Source organism: Mus musculus, chromosome 3, assembly GCF_000001635.26.
Source record: "Mus musculus strain C57BL/6J chromosome 3, GRCm38.p6 C57BL/6J".
NCBI classification, from domain to species: Eukaryota; Metazoa; Chordata; class Mammalia; order Rodentia; family Muridae; genus Mus; species Mus musculus.
Window position 1 is genome coordinate 84,924,607 of NC_000069.6, and position 16,590 is coordinate 84,941,196.

Consider the following 16,590-nt stretch of genomic DNA (forward strand, 5'->3'; position numbering starts at 1 on the left):
CTGCAACTAATAGTTTGAGAATACTTTCAGGTAGAGTCGTTGCCTCTCAAGTTTACCTTGGGCGTTAGGGAGCAATGGAAAGTTCTTTAAACGTAGATGTTATAGCCCAGTCCTTTGCGTTTTAGGAAGGGTTGTCTAATTGATATGTTGGAGGGGTTAAGCACAGAGAATCCCCACCTACCATCCAACATTTCAGTCACCTCTGTGTCAGAGTACTCGGTGACAGGGACACACTGCCATGGGTTTCTTAGAGCATGTTTCTGCTGAGAAGTGACATCGTACTGTGATCACTGCCTATCATCGTTCATTTTATAAATAATAAACAATTTATGTGCCTTCAGTCAGTCATGTGGCTATTATAATGGACTCAGGAACTGTTTCAGAACTACAGAGGAACTGAGATTGATAATTTCTAGTAAGATAATTTGAGGTTATTAACAGCGAGAGAGCGGTAGGGTATGTTTGCTGTCTTGGTGAGCAGGAGACTGGTCTGTAAGGTCAGTCACTTGATGCAGAGGAGGCTGAACAAGCAAGCTGTTTTCAGCATGCATCAACACTCCTGAAGTTTGAATAGACTCAAAGCATTCTTCAGACACTTATGGTGACGTTTGAGAAAGGAAGACTTAAGAGAACATAGAGTTGTGTGTGTGTTGAATTTTGAAAAGGAACTCTTACTTTCCACTTTCTAGGGAGCACCTTGGTTATTTAGTTGGAACGCTCCCAGGACCCCGCAGCCCAGCCCTGCTTTGCTCCTGTCTGCACTGCTCACTTGCTGTGGGAGCTCACCAGCTGTTTGACTGGCAGGAGCAGGAGTGCTCACTTCAGGAGTTTATAATTCCTGGCTATTCTAGGACAGTTTGCACTTCACCAAGCCTCAGACAGGTCAGGACACTCGCAAAGAGAAGGTTGGAAGACAAAAACGGCAACAGGCCTTGGATTCTCAGCCTTTTAAAACTACTAGTCATTTTTTCAGTTTGGTTGTGAGTGTTTTAGTAATGTGCCTGTAGTACATATTGAGAGTGTTCATCAACCAAGAGGAGTTTAAAATGTCAAAACCTGGAAAAGCTCCTGTGAACCATGGCTTGGTTCCTGTTGATCTCAAAAGTGCAAAAGACCCTCTGCCACATCAGACTGTGATGAAGATATTTAGCATTAGCATTATTGCCCAGGGTCTGCCTTTTTGTCGAAGACGGGTAAGTCTGTAACATTTAAAGCACGACTGTTTATTAAGTGCTGTTTCTCTTCCTGTAAAGCACTGCTTCCGATCGCCTGTGTGTTGTCTGTGAGGAGAGCTAACGATGCTTTGTGTGGCTAGGGAAAACTTACACAGCAAGAGCCGGGCAGGGGCACCCTCTCTGCCTTTCGTCTCCTCTGTTTTTCATGAGATTAGAATCCTGTAAACTTATTTCAAACTGGTAAATGTGAAAACGGTATGTCTTGAAATATGCTGATAAATGTTAGAAAGTTGTGTAGCTTTTATTTTGCTGGGAGGCCAAACTGCTGTTGGTATGTTCCTTACATGTGGGAACGCAGCATCTAGTGCAAAGAACACTCCAGGCAGGTCTGTAGGCTTCTTGGGCCCGTAAAGCTGGGCTATTTTTACAAACTCTTTCATGAATTAAAACTTCATGGGTTAGAAGAGATGTCAGTTGTTTTCTGAAACAGAAGCGGCACATGGTTGGGTGATATCCCGAATGTCTTGGACTTTGCAGCACTCGTGTTACTGTATAATCAGCATAAGGTCCAAGGGTGTTTTTCAGTATGACGCACTGGGGCTGTAGTATTAGCAATATGTGTTTCTTCTGACCTAGCTGCTGTTGCCATTTTGAATTATTTACTAGAGTCATGTATTTATACATATGAAATATGTTTATGGTCCTGAACACAGTAGGCCCAAACACATAAGTTTGTTTGTGTGTCTATGTCTGTCTGTCTGTTTCTTTGGAAGTAAATGAGAACTTGTTTAATCAATGTTTTCTGTTCTTACATCTCTTATAGTTACTTTAATTTTTTAACTGCAGGGGACAAGGAGAATAATCCACATCACTAGAAAACACTTTTGTCTGTATAGTGGCATTTACTGAGATATAGGAAAGCTTTGTAATTTTTTTCTAATTAGCTTAGTTCCTTTTGAGTGATTTCAACTTCTATCTTAATAAGTGGCAGCCATGTTGGAAAATGAAGTTAAAACAATGTCTTCTAAATTTTGAAACAAGAACCCAAAGTGCTCTCTTGTCCTATTTCTTCTCTTCTTCCTTTTCTATTTGTTCTGTCTTCATGGTTTCCTTGTCTTTCACCTGTCAGTTTGAAAGCTGCTGTGGAGTGAGGTCACTGCTCGCATTTGAGATTTTACAAGAAGCCTCTGACAGCTGTAATGTCATTCGTAAAATAAGCGATTAGTTTACTCCTTCTGTAAAAGAAAATACCAACACAAATAATTTAAAAGACAAAAATTAGCAAACATAAAAACATATTAAACAATTGAAGTATTAATAGCGAAGTTAATAATGTTCTCTTCTCTTGTTCTTATTTTGTAAAGAACATACGGAGTTTTAGCTTGCAGGAGACTTTATGTCACAGGGCGTTTGTTTGGAAACTGCACAGAAGCTGATCCTGAAGGACCCATTGCCGAGGACCTTGAGGGCTTCCTGCAGGTTTTCTCATGTCACTGCTCTGACATTGCTTAGGTTACGGCCGTGCAGCTGCGTGCCAAGATAAAACTATGTATGGGAATAAAAGTTGTACTAGAAAATTAGAAATAAAGAACATGGCTAACGATTTGAAACAGTCTTAATCAGAATGTCCAGGCTTTGTTTTATAAAAACAGTGTTGAGTGTGGCATGACTCATTGCCTCTGACTCCTGGAAACCTCAGAGTTAGGAGACCTTCTCTTTCCACATTTGGTTACTTTAAATGGATTTTCATTATCTTTGTTAGTTTAGATATTTTAAGTGTTTATGAGAGAACTCTTCTGGAGTACCATATAGTTTGCTCTTATTTTATGCCAGATGTCTTGGAGAGCATCATATCCCTTCCAGAGGTGCTGACTCGGCTGCTATTTGTGGGGAGCTATTGTTTTGAACAAAATCGAAAGCATGACCTATGAAAATTGTGGGAAATTCTTTAAAACTATAATTATAGCTATATTTTTTAACTTTCATCTCTCTCTCTCTTTAAAAGAAAATGTGTTTATCTTATCAAAGTATCATAACTATGAGGGTAGTCTAATTTATCAGTTTTTCTAGGCTCTCACCTAATGTGTGTGAAGATTAAAGTTTTTCGTAACAGTAAATAACAAATAATAAACTAGCTGCTAATCAGTCACTATTGAGTACTTTAGCATTAAGGAACCCATCAGCTAGAATATTTGGTAAAAATCAGTTCCTTAGGGGGCCGGAGCCATAGCTCCATTGTTAATAGTGCAGACTGCTCTCATAATAGTGGCCAAAAGTTTGGTCCCCAGGCGTCAGATGGTGCACAGTCTACCTGTAGTTCATGGCCCACTGGCACCCTCTACTGGACTTCATAAGAACCCACATTCACATTCAGAGACTCCCTGTACACACACACACACACACACACACACACACACACACACACACACACCTCTACCTGCAAAAGTAATCTTAAAAAATAAACTCCATAGGTAATTCTTAATATAAAGAAGATTTGGGGCTTTAACTTATAATTTTAAGAAGCTCTGATTATCCTTTAGGAGAACAGAAATGATGTACGAGTTGCTTTATTTTCCCTTGAAACTGGAATGCTTTTAATTATGGTAGTACCATCAGTAACATTCTAAAATTCCAGTTTCATTATTTTTCTACATTTTGGTCACATCTAAAATAAGAATGCAGAATTGATTTTTCTTTTTAGCAAGAGAAATATTGGTGAATCTTATTGTTAGTATATTAGAAGAAAACCATTCTTACAGCTAATATTAGAATGTATAAATCTCACTTATTCACTCATTCCAGCTTTGGAACACTCAAGTATCTAGACTGTTCCTGTAGAATTTCTCTTATGTGTTACTCTTTTGATAGGCAGTTGTTGGTTTAGATCAGATTCTTAAACATCTGGTGTGCTCATTCAGCGTGGAAGACTAAGTGGGGTAGGGCTTGGGCGCAGGCAGTGAGTGTGGGAAAACACTCACAGGTCCTTCTCTGTTGTTCATTGTGTTTATGTTTTGAGACAGTCTTACTGGACAGCTCAGGCTGGCCTTGAACTAGAAATTCTTCTGCTGTACCCTTTCTAGTAGCAGGCTTTGGTTGTGTGTATCACCATGTTTGACTTTAAAGAGCCCAGTAAGTAGCCTAGGAACTGTGTTACTGGGTGACTACTATCATGAGCCATTTCGGTCCTTATTGACTTAAGTGTGAGCTGAATGCTGTAGACCAGGGACTCAAACAGGTGAGTCTCCCAGTTTTTGTGGTGATCCTGAGCAGTGATCTTACCTCCTGGCATTCCACTATCTCTGTGGTCTATCTACATACACCTTTTCCTAACATGCTTGGCACTTTTCAGCTGCTGTGATAATTAGGTTTGGAAGATAAGTCTGGGAGCATATTACAGTCCATTTGTAATATGCTTAAAATGTCTTGTATAATCACCTTCAAGATTTTTAACTTAAGCTACACATTGAGACAGTTTTACTCATTGAAATTTTGAAATGTTTATGTCAGTGGTTGGATTGTTCTCTGTTGCCTTGTTAGCCAGGGATCACACCTAGTCAGCTGAGTTCACCTGGCAGCCATTGAGACAGGCAGGGCTCCCTCACGTTGGCGCACTGTCCTTCCTGTCCACGGCCTCAGTCAGTGCTTTGGACAAGGACAAAGTGACACAGCACCTCTTCAGCAACATTGCTTTGGTTTAGGATTTGTTCTTAATCACTGTGCCATTAATAGAGACAAAGCTGTATTAAAATTTTTAGTGTTTTTTCAAATATAACCTAATGGGCTGTTGGTTTTGTATGTATAGACTTCAGTTAGTTTAGGTTGTATATAATTTTAATCTTGTTCTTTTAGTGGACTTTAGACCAGCCAGTTAATTTTTCAGAAAAGGCCTGCCATAATTATTAAGAAAATGTATTGGGTTTTTGTTTGTTTATTTTTTTGTTTTGTTTTGTTTTTAGGAAGAATGTCTAATGATCCCGTTTATAGTAAAATTTTCATATGTATAGAGATTTTTTTTGTGTGTGTTACTAAAAACTGTACCACAATCGTGAAGGCCTTTCTTGGTAAAGCAAAAGTATGAATTCTGAATTTAGAAATGTGATATCTCCCCAAATTATCTGGATTGAGTAGCTTATGTAGTAAATTTTATTTTCATTGAACAACTTACATCTCAAAAATAGGACATGCTTATTGTATGCAAAATAAAATACTTTCTTTATAACTTCCTAAATTATTAGTAATTTTACTGCTCAGAAACAACCAAAACAATAATTTTAAATATTTAATTATTTTTACGCAAAATTGGCAGTTAGACCCATTCTTACTGTATTGCTTGTGTTTCTCCAAGACTGTGAGTACTGGTAAGTGTCTGATCTGCCACGTGAATGTGGCAGTATTCTTCTTCTTTGCTAATTTGAATAGTGACATGCTTTGGCCATGTGTATACAAAAAATTTTTAGTCATATTATTATGCACAGATTTGTAGATGTAGGATTACTTGGTAAAGAATTAACTTTATTCTGTTCTTGGTAGGTAGTAATGAATTGTTTTACCGAAAATTGTACCAATTTTAAAATACCACAGGGCCCATCTAACCTTACTGTAAAACATATATGTCTGTTTATTCCTATGTAAACATTTTAGGGACATTACACTTAGGTGATGTCAGTTCCAATATTTCCATTAAGTACATGTCATCATACTCCATGAAGAAAGCATAAGAAGAAATCTAAAATTATTTGTTCATAGTGATGATCTTTGTTGTGGAAAAGGACCTTTGCCAGAGACTTGTCACCTGTATTATTTCCAACTGTAAGGATTTTCTACTCTTTTCATAGCTATGTTTCTGTGTCTTTGTCCAAATAGATTGTCCACATGTGTGATTTTAAAAATGTATTTCTGATTCAACATTGTCTGTTTATTGCTGGTCTTCTGATAGATGTCTTGGTTTTTATGTCATATTATACTCTTACACTCCTGGATTTTAGTGAGATATTTTTATAGTATTAATGGTGGCCTCTCCCAAAGTGTACTGCTATTAATAATCTCCACTACGAGAGTCCTTCTCCTGCGAGCTGCAGCAGCTGCCGGAGACACTTGCCTGCTTCTTACCCAGTGTTACTTAGGTCACATCTGCCATAGCTTTGCCCATTAGCCACTTTCTAGGCTTACCCTTCCTCCCTCTCTCTGCTGAGTTCCATTTCCACCATGATTAACTTGACTATCTTAGTTTCAGCAGTTTTCTTGTTTAAGGTGGCCAACTGCAATTCAACTTGGTTTCTACACAGTTCAGTGTCTGTTTCCAGAATGTTCAGCTGAATATATAAACACACACGAGTATCTCTTCAGCAGAGATAAATATAAAACATTTTAACACACATCATCCCCCCTGTGTTACGCATGGATTTTTGTCCCCAGGTTCTTTCAAGACCTCACGGTGGAGCCTGGCTGGCTGGCTGCACCTTCTTCCAGGCGCTGTGCTTCTTTGTGCCCTAGTGGTCCTCGTCCATTATCCTTAACTCCAGTGCACTCGCTGTTCTACCATTGCCCGTGGCCTGGTTTGGGCTGCTCAGTGGTGCTGTGTGACACTTTGTAGAAACACTTGGTGGCTTCAGTTGGGCTATCCACTCAGACCACAGGGGCTGACTCCAATACTTTTTATGCTGCAGGGGATACGCAGGAGAAAGGTAGTGTACAGATTTGTAGGACTGGTTTTGTTGAAAAAGCTGTTAAAGTTGGAGTCTCTTCTAGGAGTTTTCGTACTCTTAGGAGCATGGCATGTTTTTGTTTACTGTGTTTTCAAATGACTATGCAGCTGTGATTTTGAATATTTCATTTTCTAAATTTAACCAAACTCAGATATAGTTTGACACTTAATTTTAAAAGTAATTACTACTTACCAATTTTGAAAGTAAAGGCTAAAACAAAAACTCAGTGTAGTCCTTTAGGAGGTACTTTTAAGAGTCATTTAGGAGGCATGAGGGCTTGAAAATGCCAGAAAAGGCTAAAAGAGACAAAGACCTAATACTCGGAAGACGAAGGTCAGTATTGTGGTAGGAGCTGATCTAGAAACAGCATTGAGTGAGGATATAGAAACATTGTCTTTTGCAAGTTGCTTACCACGTAATATGCAATTTAAAGTCCTACCAGTCTTTTTCTTCCTGAGTACTTTGTACAGACATGAGTGAAGAGAGTAGAAATCAGGAGTTTCCTGGGGAAACTACAGTCTCTAACATGCAAGGCACTGGCTAAAAATAGAAGCTCCTATACAGGTCTATACAAAAATTTAAAGCAAACAAGCAATCAAACAAAACCCTACAACCTTTTAAGCATCTTCCGTCTGTGGTAAAACTTAAACTCATTGTAATACAAAAGGGGAAATGCCTAAGAGGCCCACTGTACAAAGAGGCCAACAGTTAAGAAAGGGCTTCAGGACGAAGACATCCCGAGTTTTGCAGGCAAATAGATGGAACTAGGAAATATCATCCTGAGTGAAGTAACTCAGACCCAAAAAGGCATGCATGGTATGTACTCATCAGTGATATTAGCCAAAAAAAGTGCAGAATATCCAGGATACAGTCCACAGAACACAAAAAGGTTAACAAGCCAAAGGGCCCAAGTGAGGACGCCTCAATCCCACTTGAGAGAGAGAAGAAAGCAATCATGGGGGTGGGGGGGAAAGGGAGGGACATGGGTGAAAATGGGGACAGGGAGAGGAAGAAGGGAACATGACCAAGTATTGGGTGGGGGAAAAGGATTGAAGCCCTGAGAACCAACAGAAAGAATGGAAACAGGCAACCTTGGGTGGTAGGAGATGGGGGTGGGGGTGGGGGACTCTCCAGAATATACCAGGGACCTGGGAGGTGAAGAGACTCTCAGGACTCAAAGGGGAGGGACCTTAGATGAAATACCCTAGAGTGGGGAGAGGGAACTTATAGAGCCCACCTCCAGCAGAAAGATAGACATCAAGTGAGGGATGGAGTTACCATCCAACTGTTTAAAACTCTGACCCATAATTGTTCCTGTCTGAAAGAACTGCAGGGACAAAAATGGAGAAGACCCTGAGGAAAAGGTCCAGTGGCAGGCCCAAAGTGGGGTCCAGCTCAAGGGGAGGTCCCAAGGCCTGATACTATTACTGAGGCTATGGAGTGCTCACAAAAAGGGGCCTATCATGACCACATTCTAAAAGACTCAACAAGTAGCTGAAAGAGTGAGATGTAGATATTTACACCCAACCAATGGACAGAAGCTGCTGGCCCCCGTGGTTGAATTAGGGAAAAGGTGGAAGAAGTTGAGGAGGAGGGTGACCTTATAGGAAGACCAGCAGTCTCAATTAACCTGGACCCCTGAGATCTCTCAGACACTGGACCACCAACCAGGCAGCATACACCAGCTGATATGAGGCCCCCAACACATATACAGCAGAGGACTGCCGGGTCTGGACTCAGTCAGAGAAGATGCACCTAACCCTTAAGAGACTAGAGGCCCCAGGGAGTTGGGGAGGCCTGGTGGAGTGGTGGTGGTTGGGGACATTCTGTGGAGATGGGGGGAGGAGGTACTGGATGTGGAACAGTCGGAGGGTGGACCAGAAGAGGGGTGGGAGAGGGAGAGAGAGGGAGAGGGAGGATTAAATAAAAGTAAAAACAAAAAGAACTTGAGATATCTTTGTTTTTGACCAGCTGATCTGAGAATGGCAAGGCATGTGGACTGTTGCTTGTGTTTACATCTTGTTACTTTCTGTTAGTTGTCCTGCTGCCGATATCCACCTACATTGTGCCAATAAACACAATACCCAAAACCAAACTGAGAGTTTTTCTCTAACCTTTGGATTAAACAGGACTAGAGAGAATTCTGTGTTCTTCTGGAGCCCACAGATTAAATACTCCTACAGATGCTCCTGTTTTGATGACAGTAAAGTGAGGCAGGGAGAACATCTAATTTGGTATAAGGATAAGCAGATGGGATACTACTTTATAAGTATTTCTCAAAAATACCCTCGTATAGTACGTAAGATGACCTCATGAGGTATACTGAGTTATAGTATTCCTACTCACTTGTATGAGAGATCTGAGGCCTAGGAGGGTTTAAGAACTTGTCTTAAAACTAGAAGATAAGTAATTACTTTTGAATGAGGTCGTCAGGCCGTGGGACTAGTATGTTAGTAACCTAATCACAGTAGAGTGGATTTTCATTGCACTGCTGCTAGTATCACTTTGATCTTGCCTTTGGTGTGATGCCACTAATGGCCACTCAAAGACCCTGAGTCCATGGAACAGAGTTGAGAGCCTTGAATAGACCTCTTCATAAAACCTGTGTCCTTAACGTTCTTCACATAGGATGATCTCGGTATGTAATTATGACATTGCTTTCTGGACCTTTTTGTCATCAGATCTTAGTAGTATTGGGTTTTGCTTCCTTTGTTAATCTAGACATAAAGTAAATTAAATGAGCACGTGCTATACAAATCACACTGAGGAAACACTGAGTCATGTCTTATTACCCACAATAAGCTGGACAGATGATAAGTAGCCTTAATACCAACAGGCAGGGTACTCACACCTGCAACTTGCATTTTAAGAAATGAGTTGAATGTCAAGACTGGTAGAGTGAACAACAAATAAAAAAATACTCTAAAAATAAACTTGGAAGTAAGTTCCTGGCAGAGTAAATTGTTTGAAATAAGTCTGCACGGCCCCTTGCCTGCACACCAGAAATCTAACAAGTCCTAGAAACTAAGACTTAAAAGACTTAAAGTTGACGTATGATGGCCTCCTTTAATACTTATCTAAGTGATTATTTTGCTGCAGAAATAATGTAATGTGCTAGAAGTTTTTGTAATATGTAGTTTATGTGCCGTATTATCTTTCTGAAGTGCACATCAAAATGCACATAAGTGCATTATCTTTCAAAATGCGCATGCATGAATGCAGCTGTCTTCAGAGTTAGAGAACCAAGCCTGTTGAACTGTAACATTCATAACTATCATTTATATGTAAAACTTGAAGACTCTTGGAGATTTCAGGACGGTTTGAACTCTCTCTTAAGTCTCTGTGTATGTATGAATTTAAAGCATACATTGCATGGATAAACACCTAAATCTATTACCTAGTTACAGATAGGTCAATGTAGTATAATGACAGTTTGCAGTTAAAATATTTTCATCAGTGATTAAAATATGGCAGATATATACATTAAATGATGGGAAGGAACCCCAGCCACTTTTGACGGTCTGCACATTAAAATAAGAGCAAAGCTAAATTAAGTTTAACCTTCCATTACAGATTATGTCTGTTATCTGCATTTTGCTAGTATTGTAGATGGATAAGACAGAGTGGCCTCCCATAAGGAACTACTGATGGCCTTTCTGTCTCTTGAGAGATGTATCTCCTGTTATCGTTCTATAGTCATATGTCAAAAACACCAGAAGGACAAGCTGGATACTATGTACTGATGCAACACTTGGAATTAAGATTGGAAGATATATGATCTCAACTCAACTTGGGCTGCCTAGTGGGACCCTGTCTCAAAAACAAAACCATAGGTACATGATTTCATTCATTCATCAGATAGGTATTAAATAAGCAAGATAACCATTATAGTTACAGGATGCATTTGTATTTGGGTTGTGCCAAAATACAATGTGTCAGCAGACACTTTGTGTGTGTGTGTGTGTGTGTGTGTGTGTGTGTGTGTGTGTGTGTGTGTGTACATGTATACAGGGCTCCACAGAGGCCAGAGATATTGGATCACCTAGAAGTGGAGATCCAAGTTGTTGTAAGCCACCTAATGAGTGCTTAGAGCCAAACTCAGGTCCTCCACAAACCCAGCACACACTCTTAGCTGCAGAGCCATCTCCCAGCCCTCTTTTATTATACACTTGTATTTTATGTTAAAGTTTCTTCACAAGTATATACACATACATGGACAGACACACTTTGAATTGTTGTAGCCCTTAGTAAAATATATAATCTGTTCTCAGAAATTCTAGTACAGAAAATACAGTTTGAATTCTATTTTAAAAAAATATACATGATTTTCCTCTACTCATGTTTCTACAGCAAGACTTTTTTTGTTAGAGAGTCTTTAGTGTCCTGTCAGTCACATCCCAGTGGTTTGCCTCTGAGTCATCTCTGGGTCAGAATCAAGTCCTCTGCTCTCCCTCTCCCTGACTGTGCGAAAGTTGCCTAACTTACTGTCCCCAGCACACTGGCCAGTTAAATAATAATCAAGTAATCCAGGAGTGTTGAAATGTAGGATACAATTTTCTACTGAGATAATAGCAATCACCTATCTGAGATAAATGGATATAAGCCAAAAGAAACCCAAGACAGAAAAGGTTAAATACTGATCCTAAAAGGACATGGACAGTTAGTTTTGGGTTGTGATATCTTTATATGATGGTACTCAGTTCTGTTTTGAGAAGAAAAAAAATATAGAAATGTTGAATAACACTGTTACCTTAAATTTCTTCCTTACAGGTCTTGAGTGTGGAAATTGAAATTTGTTATTCCTGTGCTTATTTACGTTTTTGTGTGTGGGTGGTTCATAATAATAGTTTATTTGTGAGCAATTTAAGCCCAAACAGCTTTTCAATCATCCACAGAAATCTTTACCAGTTTAGATGTAAAATGTCATTGTTACTACTACAGTGAACATATAGGGGCAGTATTGCACCGTTTTTGTAAATCTTGTCTGAATTTGAGGATTTTTAAACAGTTGCAGTTGCAGCCTTGTTCTTGGACAAATGATAACAATCTATCTGACTTTTAAATGCATGGTTGCACCTGCTTTGTGAAGTCCAATTCAGGTTCTTATGTGGATTATGCAAAACTCTTGTTTTACAGAGTCCTTAATTTGTATTTGAAGTCAAGGAAATGTTAATTTAAAGGGTAAAATTCATCTGTAGTTAGACAACAAAATGTAACTAATTCATGAAAAATTGCAAACTATTAAAATCAGTACAGTTTGTTTTTAACTGCTTTATAAGAACTTTTCAAGAATGTGAGAGGTTTTTTTGTCAACTTGTCAAGCAAACAAAACCTAGAATAATATATAGTCTTACTTTAAGATTCTTCAATTGATAAATACTATTTTTCAATATTTAAGTAGTGAGATTATTACAAACTTTGTTATAGATTTTTGCAGGTTTTTTTTTTTTCTGACTTCAGTGAGAGAGAACTGAGCAGTTGTTTCCCATGTATTTGTTGTTCTCGATGCTTTCTTCCTGTGATCTGAGGACTACTTGACACACTGAGAATCAACAGTGAACAAAGCAAACCCAGGCTTCACTGTTGGCTCATGTCAGAAGAGCAGAGAGATTAAGTATGTGGATGGTGGTGCTGTCCAAACCTGGGCGTGAGCTCTTACTCTTTCCTTTACTAAGTGAGCCTTAGTAAATCAGCTGAGTAAATGGAGAGATTACTACTATCTCATAGGGTTGCTGTGGTGGCAACGAAAGAGTCCATAGGAAGTGTGTGTGGCTCTAACAAGAGCTCACGTCCTCAAGCCCATGTGGCTAAAGAGCGAGATGAGTTCTCAATACCAGTATATCTTACTTTTACTTCTGATATAGTAATAATTCTTACTATTTTTAGAATTATTGTTTTGAATATTTTTTAAATTGTGAGAGAAAATGCATAGCATCCATTTTGAATAGTCAGTTATTTTTTAGTTTCCTGAATGACTGATAATCCCTGCCTATAGAAAGTTAATGTGGCTTGGTTCGACTCACATTATGTAGATTCATTCAGTGTGACTACCCTGTGTAAAGATTAACCCCATTATGTCTATATCGATGAGAAAATGATAGGTGACATCTCTGTATTTTGTTTGCAGATTCCCACATGTTTAGAATAAGTGTGTTGGCTTAGAATCCCATTAAGTAGAATTTGTACAAGTACTAAATGAGAATTGAAAAGAGTTTATTGGTTCATGTGTTCTGTCGTTTGCTTCACTGTCTCTAGTCAATCCCTTCCATTTATGATTTTAAATTCTGAAACCCTTTCTCTTTTTTCAGCCCCTTAACTTTGGTAATTAAGAAGTGGAACACAGTTGATGACATCTTTGAAAATGTTCTGATCAAAGCGGTCCTCATTACTGTGTAGAGAGAGACACTAAAGCATTTGAAGAACTCAGCTTTCTCATCTGTTAGCAAATATACTTAAACATTTAGGCCGTTCTTTGCTATACCTTGCTTTCTTCATTCTTTTACATTTTAGACGTATAGGAACCATGCTTTAACATGCTTATAGGTATGAAGCCCTGCACACACAGGGCGAAGCATTGTTCAGGTCTGCACCCTGTTTAATAGCTTATCAGCTATGTTCCTGCTGTGCCTGCTCCCCGGAGGGGAAGGGTTGTTCTGCAAGCTTTCATATTAGCTTTGTTACCATGCAGTATTTCTCAGCTGCTCACGCTCATTACCATACAGCTGGTGTGGAGACGAGGAGGAAGCAGGCAGAAGTTGTACTGGCTACAAGAATAAGAAGCTCTTTTGCAGATGGGGTGCTGGCAGATGGGGCATGTGTTTGAGCAGGTTTTACTAATGACAGTGCGCGTTAAATATCATTCTGAGGAAGTCCAAGGTCATTGTCATGAATTTAGAGCTTTCGAGGTTGTGCAGCTTTGTGCAGAACAGACCTTTTCAGAGCCCTAATTAATAAAAATGTAACCAGTGGCAAGCAACAACTAGAAACATCTAATGAGTTTTTCTTTATTTTAGTATATTTTATCTTTCTCTGACATGATCTAAGAAGCATTAATCTTATCAATTAGTCTCTCTTATTACTTTATGATGGCATAATTTTAAAGTTATTAAAAATTTCAAGCTATATACAAAAGTATATGCTTTGAAAAAATACAGTAGCACTCAGTTTTGCTATATAATGTTAAACTATTAGAAGATCAAATGGCAGAAGAATTGGAAAACTGTGTCTGGTGTTGAGCATTCTGAAGATTAAGTTGAAGTGTGTGACACATCATTGTAAAGTTAGACAGAAATGGTATGGACAGGGGTGTGTCTTTTGTTAAAATATTTTGTGCTTAATTTTTTATACCCATAAAAACATATGAGGTTGAGTTGAAATAACTGCCAACACTTGCTTTTTAAAAAGTTTTAGCCAGATGAGGGAGCACACAACTGTAGCATCAGGACTTGGGAGGCTGAGACAGTTTGCTACTACTCTGTGCTGCTTGGTGAGTACCAGCCTAGCCAAGACTGTGTACCACGACTGAAGAAAAATAACAAGAAAAAATTCTTCAGTGGCTTCTCACTCCTTTTGACCCTTTTAATTAACTGTAGTTTTTTATATATCATATTACAAGATGATTAAAAAGAACAGCTAAAGCAAAATACAGCTGTGCAGTCGTATGTAAAATGTACAGTATCCCCTTTAATTTTAATGTAAATAGAACTCTTTTATTCCCCCACCCCCCACCCCTCTTGATCCAGCATCCACTCGCTCTGGGCCCTGCTTGCTCCGCTCCGGCTCAATCTGGTCCATGGGTTTTGGGTTTTTTTTTGGTTGATTTTTTGTTGTTGTTGTTGTTTTTTTTTTTTTTTTTTTTTTTTCTCATTACAGATGGCTGTGAGCCACCATGTGGATGCTGGGATTTGAACTCGTGATCTCCAGGAGAGCAGTCAGTGCTCTTAACCTCTGAGCCACCTCACCAGCCCACAAATAGAACTCTTATTTTGTTAATGGAGATTAAATAATATAAACACACATTACATATAAAATATACATAGCTAATTTCAGGATTCATGGTCAGAGCATGTTTGCTTACAAACTTTAATGCTTCTATTTTGTGTTTTGTTTTTTTTTATTTTCTTGATTAGTAGAGGCACAAAATTCTGTTAATGCCTGTAAATAAACAAATAAACAAGCCTGTATGAGATTTTCAGGAAAGGTTATACTGTTAAATACTTTAACAGTTATACTTTTTTTCCTTTAAACACTGTTAGAGTATGTTCTGTTTATTGTGAAGGTTTGTTTTCAGTTGGCTTTTTAAAGTTCCAGGGAGTTTTCAGCCATTCCATTGCATCTCATCACATACCGAGATGTATTTCTGAGACACATAACTATTCTCTAGTGAGAAAATACATAAAAGATAAAATTATAAATAACATAGAATACATATAAATAGCCAACACTTTAAAATTATTTCTGTAGGTCTGTATTTATTTGGTAGAGTGTATATATATATATATATATATATAGAGAGAGAGAGAGAGGGAGAGAGAGAGAGAGAGAGAGAGAGAGTATATATACTCTACAAAATATATATAATTTATATATATATATATATATATATAATATATATATATATTTGTAGAGTATATCTTACATTGCCAATAGTCTCCTGTCAATATTTTTTGTTGACATGCTATTTGTACAACAAGTTTGGGAAGAACTAAGATAACACAAGCATCAACTGTAGTCACTGCTGCCCATGTAACTTAACATTCTCATTGGGAGGACAGACAAACATAATGTGTTACAGTGTACCTAGGTTCCAGCTTGACTGAGTGACAGCTTTGGAATGGGAGACATAACCAGTATGCAGATGACTTAAACCATCTCTTCTTCAACCCAGACCTTCTGAGCTTCAGAGCCAGTTGGTACATGGTACATCTGTCTTTGGATATCTTGGAATCCTGTCATGTTCCTCCTCCTGTCTTCTAGAAAGCAGAAAACAATCAAACAGCAGCAACAAAACAATCCTTGTTATGTCGTTTATCTTCTGTCTGGTCAAACAAATAAGAAATTTGATGCCATCTTTGATACTGCCCTCTCCTTTGTTTCTATCATCTGTCACCAGTATGCCCAGTCAGTTTTGTGTCCAAACACCTCAATTGTTGATCCCTGTGTATCTCTTGCTACCCAGCTAGTCCAAGCTGCCATTGCTTCTTGCTTGTCCAGTGACAAATCCTTCTTGGAGCCTGCCCATATCCTCTTCCAGTCACTTTACCTGCTTTCAACCTTGCATTTAAAATCATTTTTTAGGAAAGTTTGTCTGATTACATCTTGCTTTACAGAAGTCCAATATTCATTGGATTTTATGTTATTAAACATAACTTTTCATTGCTTTTATGTTAAAATAAAAATTATTTACAAAGTTTTCCATAATCTAGTCCTTCCTTATTTTTCTACCCTTATTCTGTGCCACTAGTCATGCAGGCTGTTCCCTGAGCAGTCTCTGTACCCCCGGACTAGATGGAACCTTAACATACACATTCTTCAAACACTACAGCCTACTGCATACAGCATCCCCCTCCCTTTCTCTATCTCCTCTCCTTTCTTTTTGCTTTGTTGTCTTTCTCACCCTCCTACAGTATAATCTCAAGCCATGAAAGCCAGTATTTAATTAGCTAATACAGAGTAGGTAATAAAATTAATGCATACTGAATGAATGAGAA

The 16,590-nt window shown here is 38.5% G+C and overlaps 1 protein-coding gene across 6 annotated transcripts in view; it reads left to right on the forward strand.

Annotated features, from left to right (window-relative positions):
* The window catches only part of Fbxw7 (F-box and WD-40 domain protein 7), a 164,209-nt gene that overhangs the window by 109,617 nt on the left and 38,002 nt on the right, over positions 1-16,590 (forward strand). The window contains exon 1 of one of the 6 annotated variants that reach the window (XM_006501658.3): positions 766-1,193. The exons of the other annotated variants lie outside the window; for them this stretch is intronic. Within the exon in view, the coding sequence (XP_006501721.1) occupies positions 1,047-1,193 (147 nt within the window). The 5' untranslated portion in view covers positions 766-1,046. Of the gene's footprint in view, positions 1-765; positions 1,194-16,590 lie in introns of those variants that run through there. 6 annotated transcript variants of the gene reach the window in all.